Source organism: Manis pentadactyla, chromosome 8 (assembly GCF_030020395.1).
Source record: "Manis pentadactyla isolate mManPen7 chromosome 8, mManPen7.hap1, whole genome shotgun sequence".
Lineage (NCBI taxonomy): Eukaryota > Metazoa > Chordata > Mammalia > Pholidota > Manidae > Manis > Manis pentadactyla.
In genome coordinates this window covers 135,099,474-135,124,545 of record NC_080026.1, presented here as the reverse complement: position 1 = coordinate 135,124,545, position 25,072 = coordinate 135,099,474, and the positions used below count along the sequence as shown (strand labels likewise).

The 25,072-nt window shown below is 44.5% G+C and overlaps 1 protein-coding gene across 2 annotated transcripts in view; it reads left to right on the top strand.

Annotated features, from left to right (window-relative positions):
• ADAM12 (ADAM metallopeptidase domain 12) overlaps positions 1–25,072 on the top strand; it is a 333,734-nt gene that overhangs the window by 35,881 nt on the left and 272,781 nt on the right. For both annotated transcript variants that reach the window (XR_008999055.1, XM_036898669.2), the window contains exon 2: positions 4,532–4,668. Coding sequence is in view for 1 of the 2 variants with exons in the window: in XM_036898669.2 (XP_036754564.2) it covers positions 4,532–4,668 (137 nt within the window). In the remaining variant the exon portion in view is untranslated. The remainder of the gene's footprint in view (positions 1–4,531; positions 4,669–25,072) is intronic.

Below are 25,072 nucleotides of genomic sequence, written 5' to 3'. Positions count from 1 at the left end.
CTGGCCTAGGCCATTTTAGAATCGCATCCCTAATTTACGCCCAGGGAATCTGATGAATGAGTGACACTGTTGTTCGGCGAGGACTGCAGGTATGAGTCTGAGCCAGGGAAACACACTTGTCCTTCACGGGAACGTTGTCACTGCGGTTTGCCGAGATAAGGAACTGCTCCGCTGGTTCTGTAGCGTCTCCCTCAGCTCTCAGGCATTTGGGGCTCAGGAACATGCTTTATGAGTGTCCGGGGCCTTGTCCCCAGATTCTTTGACAGCTATCAGTAGCCATCTCAAGTTTTTCCTCCCCAGGTAAAAAGAATATTAATCATTATCCTACTTTGGGTGCCTCAGATTAATTCTCCTCTCTTTGGTTCATTTAGGTGTTGATAATGATTCCCCAGTAGAAGTCTGAATTCCAGGTGTGATGTTCCAGTTCTGTCTTGATGAGCAATCTCCTCGGAGTTTGTTTCCCCCAGTGGCCCAAGGGTGGCTTGAATGGATGCCCTCCAGCACCTAACCCCTGGCAATTTCTAATTGGCATTGGTCTATAGTTGTCATTTTCACACCATTAGTGTGGTTTGGTCACACAAACCCTGCTAGAAGTCAGGAAACTTGAATAATTAAACTATTATTAGGTTGACTTCCAGCACTAAGTTTTGGAAAGCCCTTTGACTGCACCGACCAATTTGAGCTTCCTTAACCCTGTGAGAATCTGGAGTGGGGAGGATGTGGTTCCCATTTTGCAGAGGGCAGAACCTCAGCTGCAGACTTTGAGGGCCACAAGTCAGAGAGGACTCAAAACCAGGGCTAGGTCTGTGGCTCCAAGACGTTCACGGTTCGCCCTCTTGGAGCTCCGTGCCAGCCTCTGCCTCTATTGACTTAGGTGAGCATCTGGGTGGTCTGAACCTCCCTTGGTAAGCAAGACAAAGGAGGCTGGGCAAGACCAGGAATGCAGCCCGGCTCGAGTGATTCGGGAGGGAAGCAGAAGTCACTTCGGGGGAGTGTCTTCACTGCTGGCTTTTCCAAGACCTTAAAAGTCATCGCTGCAGAGATGCTGCCTGAGGGACTGGGTCTATAATTTCTCTCTTGACCAGCTGTAACCAGGGCTGAAGATGACAAGCTTGGACGAGGTGACAAGCAGAGGAGGCACACACGCTTCCCATGGGCAGGCGGAGCTGGTTGTCACCAGGAGATAACTGTGTTAGAAACCAAAACATCTGTTGTGTTTTCCACTATGGGACTGAAGCAAACAGACCTTTTCATCAAAATGGCAAGCACTCTATCTGGTTATGTAACAACAGGAACAAAGAAAGCCGGAAGTTCCTCCCCAGTATAAACTATCCACATTTTTTTTAAATTTAGGCAACTGAGTTTTGTCGATGCCCAGCTATTAGGCAAAACAAAAGGCATGCAAACGGTCTATTTTGTAATGAACTGTGTATTTTTTCTTTGGGTTTCTAGGGCTTGAATGTACACATCATTCAGGACCTGCTTTTATGGTTTGTCAACAAGATCACTCCATAAAACACGTTCTGATATCCCACAGCTGTGTATAATTTATTCTGTCTATCCTTGCAGCACAAATAAAATTTTTATTTGCATCATCTAAAAGAAATACAGTGTATAAATACACAAGCAAAGCTCATAAGAAACGGCCTTCTGACTACAGGGGATATTGTACAACCAATTAAAAAGCTGAGCGATGGCTTCATTATCCATGTGCACAGGTAATAAATACTGTACTTGGCCAACAGTGCATCACTCAGTTTCTTAAAAAGGTTGCACAATATCCTACAAGTTCTGGCATAGTCTGTCTCTCCATTCTCTTTGGAATATTTAGAAATAAAGCCTGTTAGAGGAAGAAAAAAAAATTCAGCCCAAAAGGACTTCTTTTGGATTTAGATGCTGGAATATGTGGGTGAAAAGGGAAATGTTCTGCGGTTGGAACATTTTGCCTTCAGGAGAGAAAATAACTGTCTTTTCTCTGCTACTAAAAGTCTCAGAGGAGAAAGGTCCCAAGGACTAAGAATGTTCTTTGTATTTGGTTTGGGCAATTTTGGCTTGATTATCAAATAAGAGGTCCCACAAAGGCTTCCCAGCTTCCCCCAAATCAAGGGTGTGGACTTGCCGCCTCCCCTAGTGCCTCTGCCCGCAGGGGACCTGGATTTCATGGTGCCATCTCCTTCCTTCCAAGACGTCCCGCTTCTCAAGTGAGAGCTAGTAAATGCAAAGACTTTTCCTCCAAGTATCTGAAGCCCGGGTGAAGATCTTCCAGGCCTCCGTGAGAGCAATCCCCACGGGAACCACCCTGCCCTCCCCACTGCGCTGGGCAGTGGGTGATTCGAGAAGCCAGTTTTAGATTTAACTAGCCCTTGGACAATTGGATTCGGGATTAACCACTCAATTGAATGATTTACTTGTGTTGGAAACTTCACAGAATCGTCAGGTATAGCTTATAATCAGACCAGCTTGTTTATAAAGAGGAAAGTTTAACATGCTTTCAATCACTTACTTAACAGTTTTACCTGAGTTTCCAAGAGGTTAAAATAGTGTCCATGATGACTCTGGGCATGTGGCTTGGTTTTTGTTGGTCAAGGGGACACGCACATGGATTTCCAGTTTTGACTCTGTAGTTGCCGATATTTCAAAGCCTTCCTGATCCAGTTCAAATAACACACCAGCTCTCTTTCAGGCTAAGGTCTGTTAATTGCACTCTGTGGTCTGCCTTTGCAGGAGCTGTATCACTGGATCAGAACTCAGTTTATTTCTGCAAATTCCAATCCAGGGTCCCACTGAGGATCCAGAGCAAGAGACTTGGGTCTTAGCAAAACTTCAAGAATGATGGCCATGAAACCAGCTGACGTTCTCCTGCTCCACACGTCTTCTCTCCCTCAGGCGGCTCACTGCTGTGCCTCTGACGACACATTGTTCCCAAAGCTCCGTGTGGGGCTGGAAGGTTCTCATCTTCACATCTCAGCTTGTTTTCTCCCAATTCCAACAAATAAAGGTCTTTTCTGGCCTGTCCATCAAGAGTAGCCCTCCCCACCATGCAACCATCTCCTTGGTTTTCTTTTTTGGAATCATTTTGGATTTACAGAAGAGTTTCGAGCATAGATAGCCCTGATGTTTCACTGTCCTGGCTGCTCTCTGCAGCAGTCTTAGCTGCTCCGTTGTTTCCCTTCCAGTGCAAGAATCTCGTCATCCGTATATGGCCCATCCCCTGAAGCTTCAGCTCATCCCAGCCCTGAGCACCCCAGGCCCACCTCTCCTTGCCCACCTGGCTCATGGTCCTTGCTGTCTCCTCCCATGTGGCTGAGGGGCCCCCCTCACCTTCTCTGCCACTGACCATATACCTAACTTAGGGTTCCTCTCTGTCCCCTTGGCCCTCCTCAACTGGGGATTTTACAGGCTTTGTGACCAGCTTGAGAATTTTCTGGAGAGGCTGTCAGACAGTTAATACTTGAGTAGTAATCCTTTTGTAACCTGAATGTGACTTCAGACTTCCACATTGAGAATGATAAAATGGTATGGATTTAAAAGTATTTGGAGAAGTGTAAAATGTCTAGGATTAAAATTTCAGTACCATTTGTGCCCAATAAATGTGAACTCCTTAGTAACTTAAAACTGTGCTGTTATGACTCAGGTCTGAAAATTATGAGTCCTGGTTGAAGAAATGGGAATAACATGTGAGGGAATCTGCTCCCATCCTTTACCTTGAGGGATACACTGTGGTCGCACCAAATAGCAGGAGCGTGACCTCATAGGAGAGCCAGCCCAGGGAAATTACCGTATTTGTTAAGAAAGTGATACACTTTCCAGAAGAGAAAAATGTTATACTTTCCATTAGGATTGTTTATGGAAGTGGGGCTAAATTGAACCTGTGTCTGTACATTAGCTGGTTCAACAGACAAGACCCCAAGAAACAGGATCATATAATAGTTTATTGAATGACTTAATTTTTTTTCTTTTTTTACATAAACCAGTCTCGTCAGTCTGAACTGGCAAATTCATTTTGTCTATAGAATCACTCACTGAAGGATATAAAATTAGCCTCCGTAAGTACAGAGTGGAGAATTGGCATTGAGTTGAACTGATTCACTGGGACTTAAGTAAATGGATTTAGTCTTAATACAGCCTAAGCCTTGCCTTGAAATGTTTAATAGAGAGTGGATCTTAAGCAAAGCATTAATTCATCGTTGAAAACGTCACCAGTTGTGTGTTTTGTTGCTTGTTGAAGGACAGAATTATATGCTCTATGATAATCACCCAGTACAGGCCATAGGGCTTGGAGAAAAAAAAAATCAGCTTTTGCTTTAAGTTACAAAATGGGATCAACAGAGAATTAATCAGTTTTAACACTTTTTTTTGATGGGATCAACAGAGAATTAATCAGTTTTAACACTTGCCATGACTTGATAGGTTATGGTGTTTCCCTGGCTTCTTCAACTTCCAAATATTTTCAGTCGTTTATGTCATAACCTCCTGATGCCAAACTCTTGTGACTAGAATGAAGAACAAGGCTGTTTTCTTTTTGGTGCAGGGGTGAACTTGGGAAGCAAATTAGCACCTTTCACGCAACAGGCCGGAAGGAGGAGCCGGGGAGGAGCTTATGAAGTAGTCAGTGGCTCTCTTGTGAACAAAGACCCCTGGAATCCCATGAAGAGTATTGACTCAAAGGTCAGTTTTTTTGTTTTTCACTTGATTTTTTGGTGGCTGAAGTTTTGAAATCCCATTAACTGCATTCATACTCTTTCATTCAAGTTGTGTCTTTATCTATTTTAATGCTAACTTTATCCTTATAAAGAGAAATCTTTATTTGTAAGGAAATACAAACCCATTTTGTTGTGATTGTTCTGATGAAGATTATTTGCATCTGTTGGGAGTTACTGTTCACGCACACCAGGGATGACATTTCCAGATATAAAACTTCTGTGTTTGTTTTACTTGAGTGCTGGTATTTTTCTGTATTTGTCTGTATTTCGTCAACATTTTGGTTTTATTGATTATTGGCAGAAACATTTTAATTCAACTTTTTAACTAAAAGTCTGTAATTGCTTTTAACACAGCTTTATATTTTTTACTTTGATGCCTTTGATTGGAACCTTCTATGATATGAAAGAATGATATAAAATAATTGAAATATTGATGATTAAATTTAATATTTTGATGAGTTTTATCTGCCAAATCTGCATGACTTTCTCAAATTTCAGAACTTGTTGGAATAGTTGGAAAGTGATAAAATCTATAGAAATATGAGCTCTTTGGAGAGACCATACAGATGGCTTTGTCCTTGTTTTATGTGAGATTATTTTTCATAATAGAAAACAGATTTTTTTTTTTTTAAAGAGTAGTTGAGATTGTGAAAAATCCTCTGTACCTTTCTGGAAGGGCTGCAGTAGCCCACCTTAAGTGAGGAATGATAATATGATTTACATCATTCATTTATTTTGTAAAGAGGCTTTTGGTTGAAAGTGGAGCATTTGGGAAGGTTGGATGTTCGGTTATTAAAGGATCCAAATGCCAAATCTGTACTTTTTGGATATTTCTGTTTTGCGGAGACTATTTCAAGTTGAAGATACAAAAGTATAAGTCAGTCCCAGTGATTTTGGTGATATTTCCAGGAAGAAAAACTTAAGACATTAAAGAAAATATCATCATGCTCTTTATCTGCAAGATTAGAAATGATACGATAGATGCAGAAAAGTATACTATTTCAAAAAGTATTATTTAAAATCCTTATAAGTACTAATTAATAATACAAAAATATGAAACAATCTAAAGTGTCTTGGGTGGTGGAACCTGTTACTGGGGCTTTCCCTGGTGGTAGGATTGCCAGATTAAGCAAATAAAAATGCAGAATGCTCTTTTAAAATTGGACTTAAGATAAACAATGAGTTTTTGTGTGTATGTAAATATGCCCCGTGTAACATTCGGGATGTTGTTGATTGAAATCCAAATTTAACTGGTGTCCTGTTTTTTATCTGGTAATGCTGCCTGGGGGCGGGGTATCGGAGTAACAAGCTGATAAGGGAGTCCCTGGAATGGACAAATTCAGGTTGGATCTGGCTTCTGACCTCTAGCTTCATCCTTGTAGACATCCTGAGGCATGCCGGAGGACGGATCCGCACGTCTGCTGGCCAGGCACACAATCTGATCACGATGGGGAACCAGCATCGTGTTTGTAGAAAACTAGGAAAAACTATAATTTGATAGCTGTCCCAACTCTTCTAGGATTCTACCTCCAGGATTACAACTCTGCGAGTAGTAGGCATATACGTCACTAAAGTAACTCCAGTTTACTAACATTATTGAAGGAAACGGGGGCCTAGGTGACTTGGGGAACAGCATTTTGTTGGCAAGTCATGGGGCTCATGGAGTCAGCATTATGGCTCTCTAATTACGATGTGTGCCCATTAGGTGGTGATTAACCACTAAGACCCTGCATGAAAAGGGGTACCTGTGAATGTGTGTAATTCTCCATAGAGTAGATGTGTGTACCTATTGTCGGAATAGGGTTTCTGGCTAATGGTGTGTAGGTATGTGTCTTTCTTTGCTGTCAGACATAACAGTCAACATTTTCATTTTAAACTGTATTAACAGAGCATATGTTCAAGTATACAAAATGTACATTAATATTTTTGAGGCCTAACTGTGCCTGTTGTGCCTTAGAATATAGACTTTTGGATGTGCATTCTTGCTTTCCTGCACCCCTATTGTATCCCTTCCCTCTCCCCTGTTTCTTCTACTGAGCCAGTCTTTGAGAATTTGATTTCATTGGTTTGGGGAAGGCCCAAGCATCTTCCTTTTGATAAGTGCCCTCAGGTGAGTCCAATGAGTACACAGGTTTAGAACCACAATACAAGAAGAAATTGCTGTGCTATTCAACACTGGAGTGCTGGTCAACCTGGTTTAGCTGATTTAGGCAAAGTACCACCAGATTCTCTGTCTCATCTATGATTGAAATATATCTGGATGGGATATTGTGTCATTTACAAATCAAGAATCAAGCCGTTGTTGCCCCTGATAATTTAGTTGAAAGAGTGGAGGAGTAGGAGAGAATATGAGCTTCTGTGCCTTGGAGAGCTTCCAGGGGGCTGCCAGCCCTCCGTCGCTTGGTCTACACCGTGAGGATAAGCTTGTAGGCTCTCCCTCCCTCTCAGGGTCACTGTGAGAACGAGCTGAAACAAGGGCTGTGAAAATCGGTTGGAAATGAAAAGCTGCTGTACCAATGTGAGGTGATAATTGAAAGTTTAAGGTGTCTCTAGGGAACAATCTCCAATTTCCTGTCTTGAAAAAAATCAAGCCTGGGCAGACATGTCAAGACGTGACTGATTGTGAGATGACCTCAGTTGAGCTCAGCCTTTGACTGCTCCAGGATATTTCTAATTTTCAGCTTTCTTGCATGAGAATGAAACTATGGAAATAGGATGTGAAATGGAAAATAAAAAGGCAAACGGATTAGAACAGGAAACCAAAGCTTCCCTTCGCATATGGCAGGCCTCAAATATCAAATAGCAGCTAATTATAAAATGTCCGAGGTAGATTCTGCTCCATGCATTTCCATTTGCTTTGTTTCGCAGCTGAGAAAACTGAGTCCTGCTTTTCCCTCAAATTATCATCCCCTCCCAGCCCTTCCCAATCAGACTTCTGGGGTGGGGGGCCCACACTGGCCTCCTACCGCTCCCCTGCCTTCCTTTCTCTGCAAAACCCTCAGCAGCTCTCACGGCCAGCACTTGGTCACAGCCACTCTTGCCAAGGCCACAGGTGGCCTCCCGACTTCTGCAGCCAGTGCATGCCTTCTGCTCTTTATCTTACTGACCTTGACACTGACTCACTCTCCCTTGAACTCTCACTTCCTTTGGCTCCCCAGACCCTATTCTCTCTTGTTTCTCCTCATGTGTTTTTAATTCTTGCTTTTTATTCTTCTTTTTGGCTTTGTCCCCTGTTGGTGGTGTCCTCTGAGTTTCTCTCTAGGCCCACTGCTGACAATGCAGGTTCCCATGGGCCGTGGAATTCACTGCTGTGGCCTCACTGTCCACCCATTGTGGGGAGAGGACCCCAGGAACCACAGCAGCAGCACAGGCTGCCTCCCTTGAGCTCCTATGTGAAGTCCCTCCTGGGTGTGAAGTCCCTCTTGGGTGTGAAGTCTCTTTCAGGCACCTTTTCTGTGATTACCTCACCATGTTGACTTCAAACCCACATCACCCACATTGCTCAGACCCCTGAGATTTGGTCACAACTTCCAATGGATTTCAGGCACCTCCAGCTCTAAGTTGCCCAGCACCTTAAAGGCACTGTGCTCCAAAATGGGCCGAGCCCCCTGCCCACGTTCTTTACATTATTTAATAGCCTCTAGAAGATAAGAATGTTACTTCCTGTCCCCCCCAATCAGAGGATGGAGGCATCTGTTGACTTCCTTGGCCCGACAGGGCTATTTCTACTCCATTCCCGTTGCCACGCCTTACTGAACCCTCCTCTGCCCCAGACATTCTGCAGATTCAAGCGGGGTGGTCTGTCTAAACCACAGGTAGAGCCTGTTCCCTTCCTGTTTTCCAGTCCTTCAGGAGCCATGCATGGAATCTGACTGCAAAGCCAGGTTCCTTAGCATGATGCCCGAGCTGCTTTGCAGGCCAGGCTGTCCCGACTGTCCCTGCCCCCACCTCTCAGCCATCTGGCTGGTCAGGGGCAGCCTGTTGCCTAAATAGGCCTTGTCCTTATTCCCCATGCTCAGCATCTGCTGGGTCCCCGGCACCTGAAGCCCCAGCTTAAATGGCGCCTTCTGTTGTGAACCTTGTCCTGGCATCCCCAGCCAAATTCATCCTTCTGGTACCTTGGTCCTTGTCAGTCACACGTGCCTCTGTGATGTCATACTTCAAGCAAACTGAGCCTGTGGCCATGGCAGAAACAGCTGCTGTAGACATGCACAGCTGCGGACCGTGCGGCCAGCAGGGCACGAGGGGCGGACTGCATCTGCTCTTTCCTCACCTCCTCCTGCCTTGCAGGCAAGCTCACTCCCCGGGAGTGATTCCCACTTCTTTCAACTGGAAAACGTTATGTAACAGGACCCCTAAAAGAAGGCAACTCGGCTGTGCTCAACCCAAGAAACAATGTCCTGGAGAGAAGATACAGCCATAGTGAACTTATGTTGCTTTAGACTCTGCCTCGTGCACCATTTCTGCCTTCGGCGCTCTCCTGAGACCCTAACTGCATGCAGCCTGGGGCTCAGCTCTTCGGCCTGCATCCTACTGTCACCTCTAGTTTATATTTCTACTTCCCCCACCAGCCTGCACCCTCCGCGGGGGTGGTGGCCTCAGCTCTATGCCCTCCCCACTTCGTGCAGTACCCTGCACCTAGTGGGGGACAGGCAACACTTGCTCGAAGACTCCAGGCTTCTCTCTGTGCTTGCGGCCCAGGTCGCTCACTGGTGTGGAGATGGCCGGGGGCTGCAGAAGAGAGAGCAAACAGGCCAGTGTATACCCTGGGAGCCTCTCCATTTTTGCAGAGTTTGCAAACCTTTCTAGCAAGTACAGGTGCTTTTAAGTCATTTGGAGGCCTTTGGTGGCTTGGTGGCATGTCACATGTTTTGCCTTAGTGGTTGCTGATGTCTTATCTGGAATAACTCCTCACTTGTGCCTCCCTGCTCTGGGTGGGGTCCTGTTACTCCCTAGGGGCGGCTTTACATGGCCAGCCCAGTAGAGGATGATTTCCCCTTCTCAGAGGGAATCTGCTGGAAAGTGCAGTTTTCCTGACAACTGCGAGCCAGCCAGTGGCACCCGGAGCTTGACTGAGGAAGCTCAGTGGTTGTCTTTCTGATCTATGCAACACTGAGCTTACATCAGCTTACAGGCCAGCCAGCAGTGCTTCCTCTTAAGAATATAATTTCATCAGAATACCTGCTGCGAAGCTCCCCATAAGAAGTGTATGGTGGCTCAGAGGTTGGTTATTTCTAGACTGTCCCATCTCCTCAGATGGTCTGTCCCCCTAACCTCATAACTCCCATTGGATCCCAAGGCCCACCCCTTGCCTGACAGGCCCCTTGAGGCTATGGCTGGCACACGGGAGGCTGCTAAAAGCCTTGACTCCTGTTTTGCCCTCACATAACCCAACCAGCCAAGACTGTGCCCGCCCTTCTGGGGAGAGGGACTAGAGACAAAAAAGCTGACACCCTTGTGTCTTTGGGAGCTCAACTGTTTTAAAAAAAGCAATGCCATATACAGTGGGAGGGACAGAGATATTGGAATGTGCAGGGATGGATTCAGACTCCCGCCCAGACTCTGCCTTGCTGTGTGATGCTGGGCCCATGACCAGCCCTTGCTAAGCCTTGTTTCCTCATCTGAAGAGGAGACAGTAAAGGTTCCCTGGCCGCCTGACACAAAGCTCTCAGCATGCTCTGTCAATGTCAGCCATCCTCTTTTTCCTTAACTCATTCTGGGCTTGCCTCCTACCACAGGGCTGGGTGGTTCTTTGCTGTGCAAGAGGGGAAGGGCCCCCTGTGCACTGCAGGATGTTTAGAAGCAAGCCTGGCCTCTGCACTCTGGATGCCAGTAGCATCCTCCCCTCCAGTCATGTCAACTTAAATGACCCTGGGTGGGGGTGGGGGTGCAAACTTGCGCCTGGTTGAGAACCATGACACTAGGGGAAAGCCTCTGAAGGGTGAGAAAACTGAGTTCTGAGAATCTCCCTTTGACTCTGGATGGAGCTTCACCAAAGGCAAGCAAACTTTTGCTGTGAAGAGCTGGACAGTAATATGTCCCTCTGTGTGGGTCCTGTGCCCTCATCGCCACTCGGCTCTGACTACAGTGTGTCAAGCAGCCAGACACAGTGCTTACATGATGTGTGTGGCTGTGTTCCTGTGAAATTTATGGACATTGAAATTTGAATTCAATTTAATTTTCATGTGTCACAAAATATCCTCCTTTTATTTTTTAATCATTTAAAAATGTACCACCATTCTAGTTCACAGGTGGTGAGCTCAATTTGACGGGTGGGCTGTAGTTTGCAAACCCCTGGGCTCGAGAGCGTATAGATATGACCTCCCGGTGCACACTTGTGGGCAAGGACATTAGCGACACTATGGAACGTGAAGTGACAGGACTGGCACTGAGCCCAGGTCCCTCGGACTTGGAATCTAGTGTTCTCTCCATAGTGCTCTGCTGCTTCCTGGAAAAATCTTCAGCTTTTCTCCTGTGCGCATCAGACCCAGACAGGTTCATAAATCTGCACTCTGAGGCGAGGGTGCTGCTCGGAGCATGTGCCTGCTGTGGGTCTTGCCCATTCCTGGGGGCGCCCAGGAGGTGAGCACTGCACCCCCACTGCCTGCCAGGGCCTTTCCTCCTTGCTCTTCCTTTTAGGCCAACCCAGAAAGAGGAGAAAGCAAGCCGAGGTGCTGTGCTGGGTGCGGCCATGTCCTCCTCTTCGGGAGCTCGCCACTCAGTGAAGGGGTCTGGGGACTACATTTCCACCGTGCTGCTAGCTCTTGATTTCTGGTGACCTCTTAGCAAGGCCTTAATACCATTTGTTTTAAAAACTGTCTATTGAATCGGATCTTCCTACAGTTTCTGTGACTTCCGCCCTCCCCCACCCCCACCTCACACCTCTAGTTTCATCATGGAACTGGGTCTATTTTAAAAACTGCGTTTTAAAGTAACAAATCTGGATAATGGTAGGAGACATAGTGGCTTACACTATTTAAACAGACAGAGGTTATTAATTTTTTTTCTTCTAATCCTTTGGTAAGACTCTCCATGTTTGACTGACATGTGGAGCATATAGTACTTGATATTAGGAGAAAAGGAGTTTGATGAAATTCTGTTTTCAATTTTTCATTCATTTGCCCAAGGACATGAGAGTGTCTGCTGTGTTCCAGTCCGGTCAGGCTCCCGTAAGACTCAATACTGCCCTTGAAAAGCTCACCATTAAGTGAATTAACGAAAGTAATAAATGTAAACAAGTACCTAGTAAGGGATATATGATTTTTAAAACAAGTGATTTTCATGTAGTTTTAGATTTACTGAAAATGGCAAAGATAGTAGAGAGTTCCTATATACCCAAACCCAGCCTTCCCCCGATCTTCACATTTACATTTATAACAGTGATATATGATGTTTTTCATATTTGAACCTGAACTTGTTCAATAAGAGAGAAAGGTCCTGGGGATTGAGGACGTGCCGAAGAATATATAATTTCTAGAAAGTACTATGATTTTAAAAATCACAATTTAGACAAAAGAGCCTGTCATCCCCAAGAAAGACTTAATGTGTGTCAATGTGGCATTTCGTAATTTCATAATTGTGAAGGCTGAGAAGCTGTCGCCTATGCATTTACCCTGGAATTTTGCTGGAGTTACGACATCACCAATGGAAATAGTTCTTTCATAGTTACTTAATAAATGGTTGCTATGGTGATACAGATGTTTTGTTCAACCAAAGTTTAAAGTTTAGATTTTTTTTTTTAATTCTATTCTTTCCTTAGAAAATGGAGACATCTTTTTAAACCTATCATGACAGTGCAGTCAACCAAGTGTGCAAAATCATGTTAAAAACTGAAGACAGTGTTATTATGTGACTATACTAACTCCTGTGTATCCAGCTGGTGTGAGGTTTTCCTTTTGTGTTGATTTAACCTGCTCCTGATCCCATTTCTTACACGCATCCTTGTAAGCATAAAGTGTGTGTTTTTTGAATGTTTTACACTGGTACTTACAACCATTTTTCCAATATTGCCTGCTTAAAGAGAAAAATTACTTAAATTTAATGTCTCCCTGAAGAGAGCAATTAACTAAAGAATTTTTGTTGTGTAGTATTAAGCTTTGGGGATGGCACAAATCATTATACTAATCTAAGAATTTTCAAAGTGTTGATTTTTGCCCCCTTAAGGGCAATACCGACCCTTTGGAGAATGCGTGCTGGCACCACACATAAATGAAGAAAAGGAGATGTATTTCTCCCAGGACTACATGTCTTTCCAGAAACCTTCCTGTTGGAGATTTGGGGCCAGTAAGAATAAAAGTTGATTTCTCCTTCCCTCATAGACTGCTCTTGCTAGATTTTTAAAAATGAGTTTATATTTAGAAGAGTTTTAGATTTACAGAAAAACTGTGAAGATAGTATAGAGTTCCCATATATCCTATATCCAGTTTCCCCTATTTTAACATCTTACATGATTATAGTGCATTCGTCACAAGTAATGAACCAATATTAGTATATTATTATTAACCGAAGTCCATACCTTTTTCACATTTTCTTCATTTTTACCTAATGTCCTTTTTCTATTTTAAGATCCCATCCAGGATATCACATTACATTTAGTCATCATATCTTGCCACTTGGTTGTGACAATTTCTTAGACTTCCCCTTTTTGATGACATTGACAGTTTCAAGGAGTACTGGGCAGGGATTTGTAGGAACGTCCCTCATTTGGGATTTGTCTGATGTTTTCTCAGGTTTGACCTGAGCTTGTCTATTTGGGGAGCAGACCACAGAGGTAGAGTGCCATCCTTGTCACACCAGACAAGGGTACACACCATCGACAGGACCAATCGTTGTTGATACCAACCTTGATCAGCTGGCTGCGGTCTGAGGTCATGCTTTTCAGGCTTCTCTCCTTTTCATACTGAATTCTTTGGAAGGAGGTCACTGTGCACATCTCATGCTTAAAGGAGTTCTGCTCCACCAGCGAGAGGGCGAGGTAGCTACATAAATTATGTGGAATTCTTCCGCAGGTGAGAGTCATCTACTCTCCCTATTTATTATGTATTCTGTCATTCATCCATGTCAGCATGGACTCACAGCTATTTATTTTACATTTTGGCTTGTAGTCCAATACTGTTTTACTTATGTTGTTCAAACTGTTCTTTCCTTGGCCATTGGGAATTCTTCCAGCTGGTTCCTGTGTCCCTTTGACATAGCCCCGTTTGTGTGTGTGTGTGTGTGTGCGCACACACGTGTGCAGTGTGCCTGTGTGCTTTAGCATTTCCTTAGTTTGTTATTGCAAACACATATCTTGTATATCTCCTGCCACAGTCATAAAATCAGCCATTTCCCCAAGGGGCCTGGTTCATTGGAAAGTGGTATTTGAAACCAAGGCCTGGGGCCTGGGGTGCTTGCTGCTGCCGTAGTATCTTTTCTTGGTCTTCTCAGCTGACAGAGCAAGAAAATATATGTGTGCTCTTCCTAGATTTTAAGGAAACATCAAATGCTGGGTCCTGACTGAGGCATACTTTTTCACATAACATATTTAATTCTAAAACTTGCATAAGAGAAAATATACCAGGAATTTGGCTTTTATGGACATACCTAGGCAGATCAAATGAATGACTATTTTCAGTAAACTAAATCAATTCCTGAGAACCAAACCTAAGCATTAAATTTTTTCCCCTAAGGTGTTGTTTTTAAAAATTAACACCCAGCTCTCCAGCATTTGACCTGACCCTGGCTTTTTAGATTCCCTGAGTGGATCCATATCTCAAAACTGCCTTTCTGCTAATTACTTGAAATTAATTTGAACTCTTTCTAAAAGTGGCATGCAAAAGATTTTATTCAGCTGTTATAATCATTTTCAAATGCAATTTTTGTTCACTTGAGGATACCAAGGGTCTTCATTTTACTTGAACCTACTAATTTTCCAAGCATATAATTTGAAGACATGGTCATCAACCAGAAGCAGAGTTGGTGAGCGCACAGAGCGCATGAGACCAGGGTTACAGCTCCTGTCTCTGTTGGATTTTCCCCATTCCAGGGGAGCTGTTAGCTGGGCTCAGTACTCTGGCCTTCCCTGGCGCATGCTACCCCCATGCATGTCTCACAAGGGACAGCCCGGAAGGTATGCGGACAACACTCCACATTGGGAAACATTAGGCATGGTACTCCCCATCATTGACAGATTGGCCCGGCCGCATTTGAATATGCAGATGACATAGTTTCCATCTAGGTTTCCCAAACTTCCATTACTCATGGCCCAAATGCAAGCTTTTAGCCTAGTTCCAGAAGCTGCCATAATTCATAGTTTATACCTGTTTGACATACTTATTTTCTCAAACACATGAAAGGAAGATAAATGATAAAATGAAGCATGGTGCCTACTTCTTCAAATGCCTGTGTCTGCCGTGGGGAAACACATTATACCATTTGAAAACAGTGTTTTAAACCTTTAACAGTTTCTCTGTTTTCTCCAACAGCAGATGATGACCAAGTACTCCATCAGGGTGCCGTGTATGGCTATGCAAACTAAGCCCTGCATAGCTTGGGGAGCAGGGCCCATTTGATCCCTGGATTTGAATCTGGTCAGCTTCTGAGGGTGGTGGCCCCACCTAGGACAAGGGACCATTCAGTGGAATTCTATATCAGAGTTGTGATGTATGACCTATGAGGAGAAAAATTTTACTGATGAAAGATTATCCTATTGAGTTCTTTCTGTGTATTCATTTAATCACAGCTATTTACTGAGAACCCATGATGTCTCAGGCCCTTTGCTAGGTGCTAGAGATATTTTGCCATTTAAAAAAATGCCTAAAAACTGGCAAACTCATTTCAGAACAACTTTGAAGCTTACTCAAACAGAACTCTAGGAAATGTCAGCTCCTCCTGCAGTGCAAACATAGGGAAGAGTTAAGAGCCCACCAGGGGTAGAGAATTCTATCACAGCGCCTTTGAAATCGAGTCCCTTCTTTTATAGTTCAAAACAAGACCACTGGGGCATATGATCGCTGGTCGTGCCTGTTCAGCTAATCGGAATGTGTTTGCATTGCCAAAAGTTATTGCTGGTTTTAGTGTCTTAGTGGAGTACATGGGAATGCACCAGATCCCCAGGAGCTGTTGGCTGGCCCAATGCTGGGCTCCTATGTCTGTGTCTTTGCGCATCTGGAGTTGAAAGCACGCATTTGCTGCCTTGCAGTTTTCATGTCTGGGCTGTTTTGGAAGAGCTAAGAATTCCGGTTCTGTTGTCCCCTGGCCGCACGGCCTGAGTGAGGGCAGAAGGGAGCTTTTTAAGGTTCATCTCCAGCCCAGTCTCAGTGGAGTCCCAGAGCTGGGTTTTTCCAGCCTGCTGTTGCATTGGCAGGTCTTGAGCCTTGTCTGGTTCAGTCTGGAAGCATTTCTGGGAATACAGCTGCCGCGGGAAACGCCTGTAACGGGCATGACACAGGCTGGTCGTCCTCCACGTTCTGAGGACTCTCTGCTCAGGCTCTGGTTTCCATGCCACATACTCCAGCTGCCCAGACAGGGCTAGAAGGAGCTGTCAGATGGGAAGGACCGAAACAGCATTCTCAAGTCATACAAAACACTGAGCGCATTGTTTGTGGGCTGTAACCGGCAGGAACGTGGGGACGTTCTTTTGGCCCCAGCAGGCATTACAAGGAAAGAGCTGGCGAGCAAAGTTGGCAGGTGGGGAGAGGAGTTGGAGAAGCTTTAAAGGTCTTTTCCTATAAAATAAATGTCCAGAAGCTGTGGAAATGTACGTCTTTAGTTAAGTAAATACCCTCAGAGACAACACATGGACATTTTTCAGTGAAATCTTACCAGTTACCATTGCCCTTGTTTTTAGATTCCAAGAATTGCAGCAAGCACAGAACTGGCCTATTATACTCATTAACCTCAGAGGCAACTCCTTTCAAGAATTCCTATGGCCGTGACAGCAAATTAATTTAACTTTATTTGAAGCAGCTTGTCTTAGAATTTCCTTGTTTATATTTCAGGACCAAATGGGAAGAAACACTAATTAAGTGACAAGTCTTAGTTTCCATACAAAACTGAGGCAGCCTAGAAACCGTGCTGGCCTCCGTCTCCTTACATAGAAAGGATCTTAGCTGAGATTTGGAACCATGCCCTGCGTCACTGTGCACTGAGTGGCAAGTTGTAGTTTTCCCTGTTTTTGCAAATGGCGCTTTAGCACCTGTTACAGAGAAGATACTGTCAGGGCTGGGATTGGCGGTTTTTAGATGAGACAGGGCCTTGAACGTCACCCAAGGTTAGAATTCCATTCTAAAAGCAATGAAAAGCCACTGAAGGTTCTGGAGTAGCCAAGTGACATTTGGGGCAGTATTCAGAAGAGTCTGAAACAGAGTATCTGTTTTAGGAGGTAAATCGGTGGCAAGGTGGTAGGTTCCAACAGGAACAGAAAGCAGATTCCAGGCCCATAGGAGGCCCAGAGCAGGGGGCTGGTTGGGGCTGTTGTTTTCTGCAGATCCCTTGCAAGCTCGGAGCATGGCCTCCGTGAAGATACAACCAGGACGGAGTGTGCCCTGTGGGCCTGGTTCCCTGCAGGGAAAGGCCCACAGCCCGGGGTATGGGCTTCTGGCCGAGGGCTTCCACTGCTGGCCAAATACACCCTGAGCCAGAATGGTGTCATTACTGATCCTTGTGTCCATTTGGGGAGAGGAAATAGAGTTTGGCCCTTTTAAACAGGGTATCCTACATCTATGTCATTCCACAAATCCCTGAGCTCTTGCTGTATGCAAGACCGTAGCCCTGTGGCAGGACTGGGCAGGGGAAGGGGGTGGCCTGCTTGTCCCCAGAGGCCACTCCCAGAGATGCCACCCGAGCACGTTCTCCTTGGCTCTGGGACTGCCTTCAGCCTGCACAGTGGCAGGTCTAAAGGTGATGTGGACCCCTCATCACCAGCCCAGCCCTCCCAGCCCTGAGGGTGGTGGAGTGACACTTCACAGGGTGGCATGGCTCCAGGCAGCAGAGCCTCAGGGCTCAGACCCAGCACCGCCACCTCCCCGCTCTGTGCCCTTTGGCAATTGCATGACCTGTTTGAACCTCTGCTTCTCCACTAAAAACAGGAACCCAAAAAAGTACCCTTTCCACAGGGTTGACAAGATAGTGTTTAAATGTCTAGCACACACCAGGACTCACTGTGTTTATTGTCGTTGTAATTGTACCTCCTATGCCTCAAAATGTCCTGGGGACATCTGAGTTTTACTGGACCCTTTGCTCTCTGGCCCCTCAAATCCATCCCATGCTGTGGAATGAGTCTTTCTTCAACACAGCTCTCACCGTGCCTTGGAACTGCTTAAAATCTATCAGTGACTCCTCATTTCCTCAGTGTGAGACCCAAGCCTTTAGTGTGGGGACTCCGGTTGTGACCGGAGCTTTCCCTGCCCTCCTCACACTGTGCTCCTACAACAACTTGCGTGCGGGTCCTGGGGGCCCTGCCTCTGCTGGGAGCTTTTCTCCTCATACTTTCCTTCCCTGCCCTAAGTCCCTCCCTCGCCTGCCCCATCACGGCTTCCTTTTTCTGGACTCATCTTGGAAGTTACCTTTTGTGGTTGGTGTTATAGGCCAAAGGTTTGTGTCCCCCCAGAATTTACACATCAAAGCCCTAAACCCCCATGTGATGGTATTTGGAGGCGGGGCCCTTAGGAGGTTTAGGTGAGGTCATGAGGGTGAGGCCCCACATGGGATTAGAGTCACATGGGATTTTCTCTCCACATGTGAGGACACAGCGATAAGGTGGCCATCTGCAGGCCGGGAGGAGAGCCCTCCCCAAGCCCCAGTCATGCTGGCCCCTCGATCTTGGACTTCCCAAAGCAGTGAGGAATAAATGGCTGCTCTTTGGAAGTCCCCCAGTCTGTGGTATGTTGTTAGAGCAACCCGAGCAGACTAAGGCTGGTTTTTCCTGAACTCTTCACATACTCACCTCTTGTCCACATCTGTCAGCTGCCAGGTGCCCAGTCGGTACCTGCATCCTGGTGCGTGCTAGCCACACATAACAGTGGGTTTTCTTATTGGGTCCCCAGGGAACCCGTGAAAATTTTAAAGGCGGATGCCCTGTGTTGCTCATTTCAGTATCCTGAGGATCTCTCAGGGCTGAGGTCCCCCAAGATGTTTGAGGGAATGGTTGTTTCCCTTGAGAGTCCCTTATTTTTCAATTATTTCTTTCCATTTACTGTTCTCTTGACTTTCATTTTGGTCTAGTTCTTTCCCATTTAGGTTTGATGAATGCCACCAAAAATAAAAAATCATTTTCATAAATAGTCTAACAGTCAAGCATTTCCCTTAGGCAGTTGCACTTTCAAATTATATTGAAATGTTACTGTAAACAACAGGCACTTAGACAAATCTTTTTTTCCAGAAACATACATGTCATATATCTTGATAGATTCAGGTATGTCCCAATTTGTAAGCGGATGGTGCTTTCCAAACCCACCCAGAGTGAGAAGCAGAGCTCTCTGATGTGCGGCCCCATGAGATGGTGCCGTATACACAGGGGGGCTCTGGCCTACGGCCCTGAAGCTCAGTCCCGCTGCGCCCTTTAGAGCACAGCCCTGTCGCCATGTCTTGCCCCCACGCCACCTGCAGCTGGTTTCTGCTCTGCCTCTCCTGGGATGTCTGGTCTCCTCTCTGGCCATCAGACTGGCTTCTTGCTAGAAGCTGCTCTGAGTCGGCCTCACAGAAGCTATAAGCCAAGTGTCTTCATCTGCACTAAAGTGACTGCCTCCCATGTAAAAGGGAGGCAAGGAAGTGATGAGATGTCAACTAAAGTGAAGAGAAAAGATCATACCACGTCTGAAGACGATGCCCATCAGGTCTGCACGGCTCTCCTCACAGGTCCTGTGTGTGCATGCATGCTGCTTGCCAGGAGAGGGCACAGCTTGCGGTGTGTCAGCAGCTAAGTTGTGCGGATCCTGGCAGGGTTGATGGGACTGTCGCCTACTGGGGGAAGAGAAGAGCTGCTTATTATTGAAGCAGGGAAAAGGCTAAAATGATCAACAAGTGGCACGTTTAAAGAGGCCACAATCTTGGTCTCACACTAGGCTTGTTAAGTGTAATTACAAAGACTTCAGAGTTAGAACCCAAGGAGAGCCTTCTGCATGCTTGCTTTCCTCCTCCTCAAAGGCCCCACCACAAGCCTGCCTCCTTGAAGGCTTCCCTGACCACCCGGGCTCCCCTGACCTCAAGTCTCTGAATCCCTCCATGTGGTCAGGGTCCCCAGCTGCACACGGCACTTCTCCTTTTGTTTTTGTATTTGAGGAAAGACAGCGACCACATTCGGCTGCGTCCATCCAGAGACACGGCCAGGCTCCCGCATCAGCAGCAGTGATCCTGGGGTCAGAAAGGGGCAGGCCCCAGATGTTGGAGAGGTGAGGAGCTGGTGCCCCACTCCCTCCTCCCCCACCCTGCGGCCCCAGCTGCCGTCCCAGCTCTGGTGCTCATCTTTCTCACTTCTTTGTATGGTCTTACTTGCACTTTCAAAGTGTCACCCTCAGCAACCTGCTGTGTTTCTAAATTACTGTTTTTGGAGAATGGGTTCAGAGAGGAGGACTCTTCTTTCCCACATGCCTGCCCCAGTTACACTTCTGCATTCATTCAGCAAACATGGATGGAATAAGTAGGGTTGCCAGATAAAATTCAGGATGCCTAGTGAAATTTGAATGTTTGGTAAACAACACACAGCTTTTGAGTAAATAGTATGTCCCATGCAGTAATTGGATTTGAATTCCATATTTAACTAGATAGCACTTATTTCTTTTTTTTCCTAAATCTGATAATGGTAATGGACCGTCCGCCCTGTACTGCACTGTGATCTGAAGATGAACAAAATAGCAACCCTGCCGCCTTGAAGCTTTTAGCCCAGTAAAAAGAGTCAAACACCCGAGTAGAGAAAACAATGTTCCTGGAGTGGCGTTGGGAGCACACCAGGCTTGGGGGAGCGAGGGGGGCCCGGCCCAGGGGGCGCGAGTCTTAGTACTTCAAGGGCGCAGCTCAGAGGAGGCTTCCTGGAGGTTTTCTCTTGCACTGAACCTCAGTGTAGACTGGCTCCCCCTAAAGGCAGAAACCTTGCCTTCTGTGTTGTAGGGTCCCCATCGTATCACCTTACACAGCAGCCTAATCGTCCCTTCATAGAACAGTTTCATATTTTGGTCCCTCTTCACTGAAAGGATGGGATGCAGTGCTTGCAAATTTTCCTGAGCATGCGCTTCTCTGCATTATAGCCTCAGACCTTTATTTAATGAGTCCGTTTTTTCAGAGCTTGCTATTGAAATGACACTGGCGCCCTAAGTGGTGACTTAGAATCAAGGATGAAGTCATGGCACTAATCGTGTTCAGAGCTAACTCCCCAGTTGCTGGATGGCTGCCTTTCTGCCCCGGCCTCGGCCACCAGGCATCTCAGAGGCAGCTCACGGTTCTCGGGGGTCTGCTTTTTCAGCACGGATTTGCTGGGTAAGTGTTGAAGCCGGTTATGCCCCACCGCTTGCCTGGAACAGCTTTTGGCAAGGTCAGCGGCGACCTTGGTGACCTCGCCCTTCTTTCAGCCTCTCGGGTCTTCACCTTCTTGGTATTTGTAGTTGATCTTTCTTTTCCTTCCAACCGCTGCCCCTGGATTTCTCGGTCCCAAGTGTTCCTTGTACTCCTCCTGCCTCCCTGTCGGCTCCACAGGCTTTTCCCCCTGTTATTCTCCTCCATCAGCCTCCTAAGTGTGCAGCTCCGTAGGTCTGTCTACTTCCCTTTCACTGAATTCTCCCTCTGGGCCCTAAAGCACCTTCTGAGGCTGCCACTGTCACCTGGTAACATGACGAAAGCCCTGATCTTTGGAAGATTCAGGCCCGTATTCCCAGCTGTCTTAGATCATCTAATATGCACAGCATGCCATTCTCTCTAGCTGCTAGTCCTCAAAAGTAGTTTCTCTGCTTCCCTTTGAAAGCTGCGTGGCTTACTGAAGTCCGTAGTTGGGATGTGACATAGCACATCCCTAAGCATGGATTGCCACTCTGTGTAATGCAATAGAATCACCTTAATTATGTCTCCACCCTCTGCACCCAACTCACCATCCTCGCATTTGTCTTAGAAGGGACTTGAGCTGAGAATGATGACCCACTGTGGAGAGTTACCTGATGAATAAACTTCTCTTGGTTATGAGTGACAGAAAACTCACTAGCTGGCTTATGTTAAATAGGATTTTTTTTTCCCCTATTCCCCAAACTGAAAAGTCCTGGGGCATTTCCTAGCTTCAGACATGGTAGGCTCCAGGGACTCAGCCGGTGTCCTCAACACGTATTTATTTTCTGTATCTCTTAGATATATCTCAACTCCCCTCTGTTAGCTCTGTATTCAGAGAGGCCTTATCTTCCAGGTGCAGTCCTGTAGCTCCCCAGCAATCCCAGCTGAAGACATTCTCCTCCTCCACAATGTAAACAAGAGTCCTCAAATCGAGTCTCTGAGAACTAATTTGGGTCATATGTCAACATTTGAAATGATCAGTATAGCCAGAGGTGTGGGATAAGTGACTGACCAGGCCTGGGCCATGTATCCACCTTTGGCACTAGGAGGAGGACATAGCCATCAATGACCACAAGACCTGGGTGGGAGAGTGATAATTCCCCCAAGGAACCCTAAGTTCTGGGACTATTTAGGAGCCTAGTGGAAGATATGCAGACAGAAATGGCAGAGGTCTTCTCAACTGTAAAATGCATCTTTCCAGTTATCCCAGAAGAGGCATCATGACAGCTGACACACACTTCATTCTTGGACTGGTAGGTGATAAGATCTGACCTTCAGCTGGGAATATAATAGTAAAAGGACTTTAACATGTTGCAGCTGTTCTTTGCAGTTGCAAACTTTGGGATAATGATGCTGCTTATATCTGAGATGATGTCCTCCACTACAAAGGACACCAGGCATCAGTCAATTTTCAGTAACTATTTTTAAACTTTTTGGATATGGTTTGAGGATATTTCCTGAAATAGAAAATCAAGATTTGAAAAAAGTAATAAAAGTACCACTTTCTTTAAACTTCAATAATTTTAATTAGTGTCTGTGTGGAGGTCTGCTTTTATGCTATTTATTAAAAATGCTAAGTAAATCAAAAGCAAAATTTCTATAAGAATGTTTAAAGTAGAAAAGAAAAGGTTTGTGTTATTGAAATTTTCCTTGACTTTAGTAGTATAAGTTTACATATAAGTTCTGGTGTAGTTTAGGAGTCTTCCCCACTTTCACAGTGCTTGGGAGATAAGATCCAGCTAGAAGAATGGGCTTGCAACAGTCAAATGACTGGTCTCCCCTTCATGCCAGATTTTCAGTTTTCATGGGTAAGGAAGCTAAAGAGTAAGCTTCAAACCTCCAAAATAAAAAAATAGAAGTGAACCTCTTCTGCAGTCTTTCAGCATCGAGAAGATAAGGGCCCCAGACAGAAGCCTGGAAGGTTCACCCCCAAGGCACAGGCACTAACCAGAGGTAGGCTGAATCTTAACTATGAGTGCAGCTCAGCCCCGACCCAGCTCAATTCCTAACCACAGTGGTCCCTTACATGGACACAGAGGGAAGGCTGCCCTCTCTCTGGTGGGAAGTATCATTTGGAGCCTCTTTTGTATTTTCATGCAGAATGTCTGTCATGAAGTAAAAAATAACTAAACATGCACCCAAAACCAGGAAATTGTGACTGACAATCAAGGAGACAAAAACAAATAATAAAAGTGGAGTCACAGATGATTCAAATATTGAAATTAGTTGGAAGGACTTAAAAATAATTAGGATTGGTATGGTTAAAAAAAAAGTTAAAAATAGAGAAAACTATAAAATTTCAATAGTAGCTTGTAATCTACCAATCTAATCAAATGGGTATTCTTGAACTGAATAATATAATATCTAAAGTTAGGTATTCATTGGAAAGTTTAATAGCAAAACATCAACAGAAGAAATTGGGAAGAGGGAACTTGAAGGTAAGCAATAGAAGAAAATGAAACACATGGAGAAAAACAAATAGAATGCTCCATATAGAACATATGGAGTGTCATTGGGATCCCATAAGGAAAAGTGAGAGAAGTTGAGGCAAAAGCATCATCTAAAGAGGTAACGGCTGAAAAGTGATAAGAAGCAGTTAGCTCATACTTTCCAGAAGCTCAGTGAACCCCAATGAAGGTAAATACAAAGAAACACCATTAAACTATTGAAAATTGAAGTCCAAGAAAAAAATCTTTCAAATATCCAGAGGGAAAAGACTTTCCAAGGAGCAAAATTAAGAACTACTGCTGACTTTTTAACAGAGATATGCCAGCCAGAAGCAAATGGAAAGATCTTGAGAGGGCAGCAAGTGGGAAAAACTGCCAACATAGAATTCAAACCCAGCGAAAATACCCTTCAAAAATGAATGAGAAGTATTTAAAGACAAAACTAAGTGATATAATTCATCTCCAACAGATTCAAACTACAAAAACTATAAAATGTTCTTCAGGTTGAAGGAAAATGATCCCAGATGGAAACACAGAACTGCAGAAAGAGCATGAGAAAGTAAATATGTTGGTAAATATAAAATTTTGACTATTTAAAACAAGTTGTTTAAAGATTTAAAATATATGTAGAAGTGAAATATATGCCATCAGAACAAAACGAGGGACAAATGGAATTAAACTACTGTAATATTTTTACATTTTTCTGAAAGCAGTAAAGATACTAATTTAATATAGACTGCAATAAACCTAGATACATATTTTAATCTCCAAAGTAATCACTAAAAGAATAATATAAAAGTATAAAGGAGGCCTTTGGAGGAGAAAAATACTAAAAATATGTGATTCAGGTTTTTCCTTTAAGGAAGGGAGGAATAAAGGAATGAAATATTAATGAGACAAGAAAATAAAAGGGTAGTAAACTTAAACTCAGCTGTGTCAGTAATTATATTAAAAATGGAAAATTAAAAAAAATTATCAGATGGAAACCAAAGTCCTCATATGTGAATTATAAGAGTTACACTTTAAATATCAGTACATATGAAAATATAAAAATTTTATAGGAATGAAGTAAAAGGATGGAAAAATATATATGCCATGCAGATACTAGTCAAAGCTTGCCATCTGTAATAATATCAAATATAATATATTTAAGATGAAGCTTAATTAGAAATAAAGAAGGGCATTCATAAGGGGAAAAAATCAATTAACCTGCCATAATTCTATTTGGAATTGTTTCCATTCAATCTGGGAAAATTCCTTTATAATTTTAAAAAATATATACCACAAAAATGACTAGAAGTGAAAGAAAAGATAGACAAAACCATATCACAATGGAGTTTTGAAAAACATTAAAGAAAAAGCACTACAATGCACCTATTTTAAGTGTATACAGTTCAATGAATTTTGACAAATGTA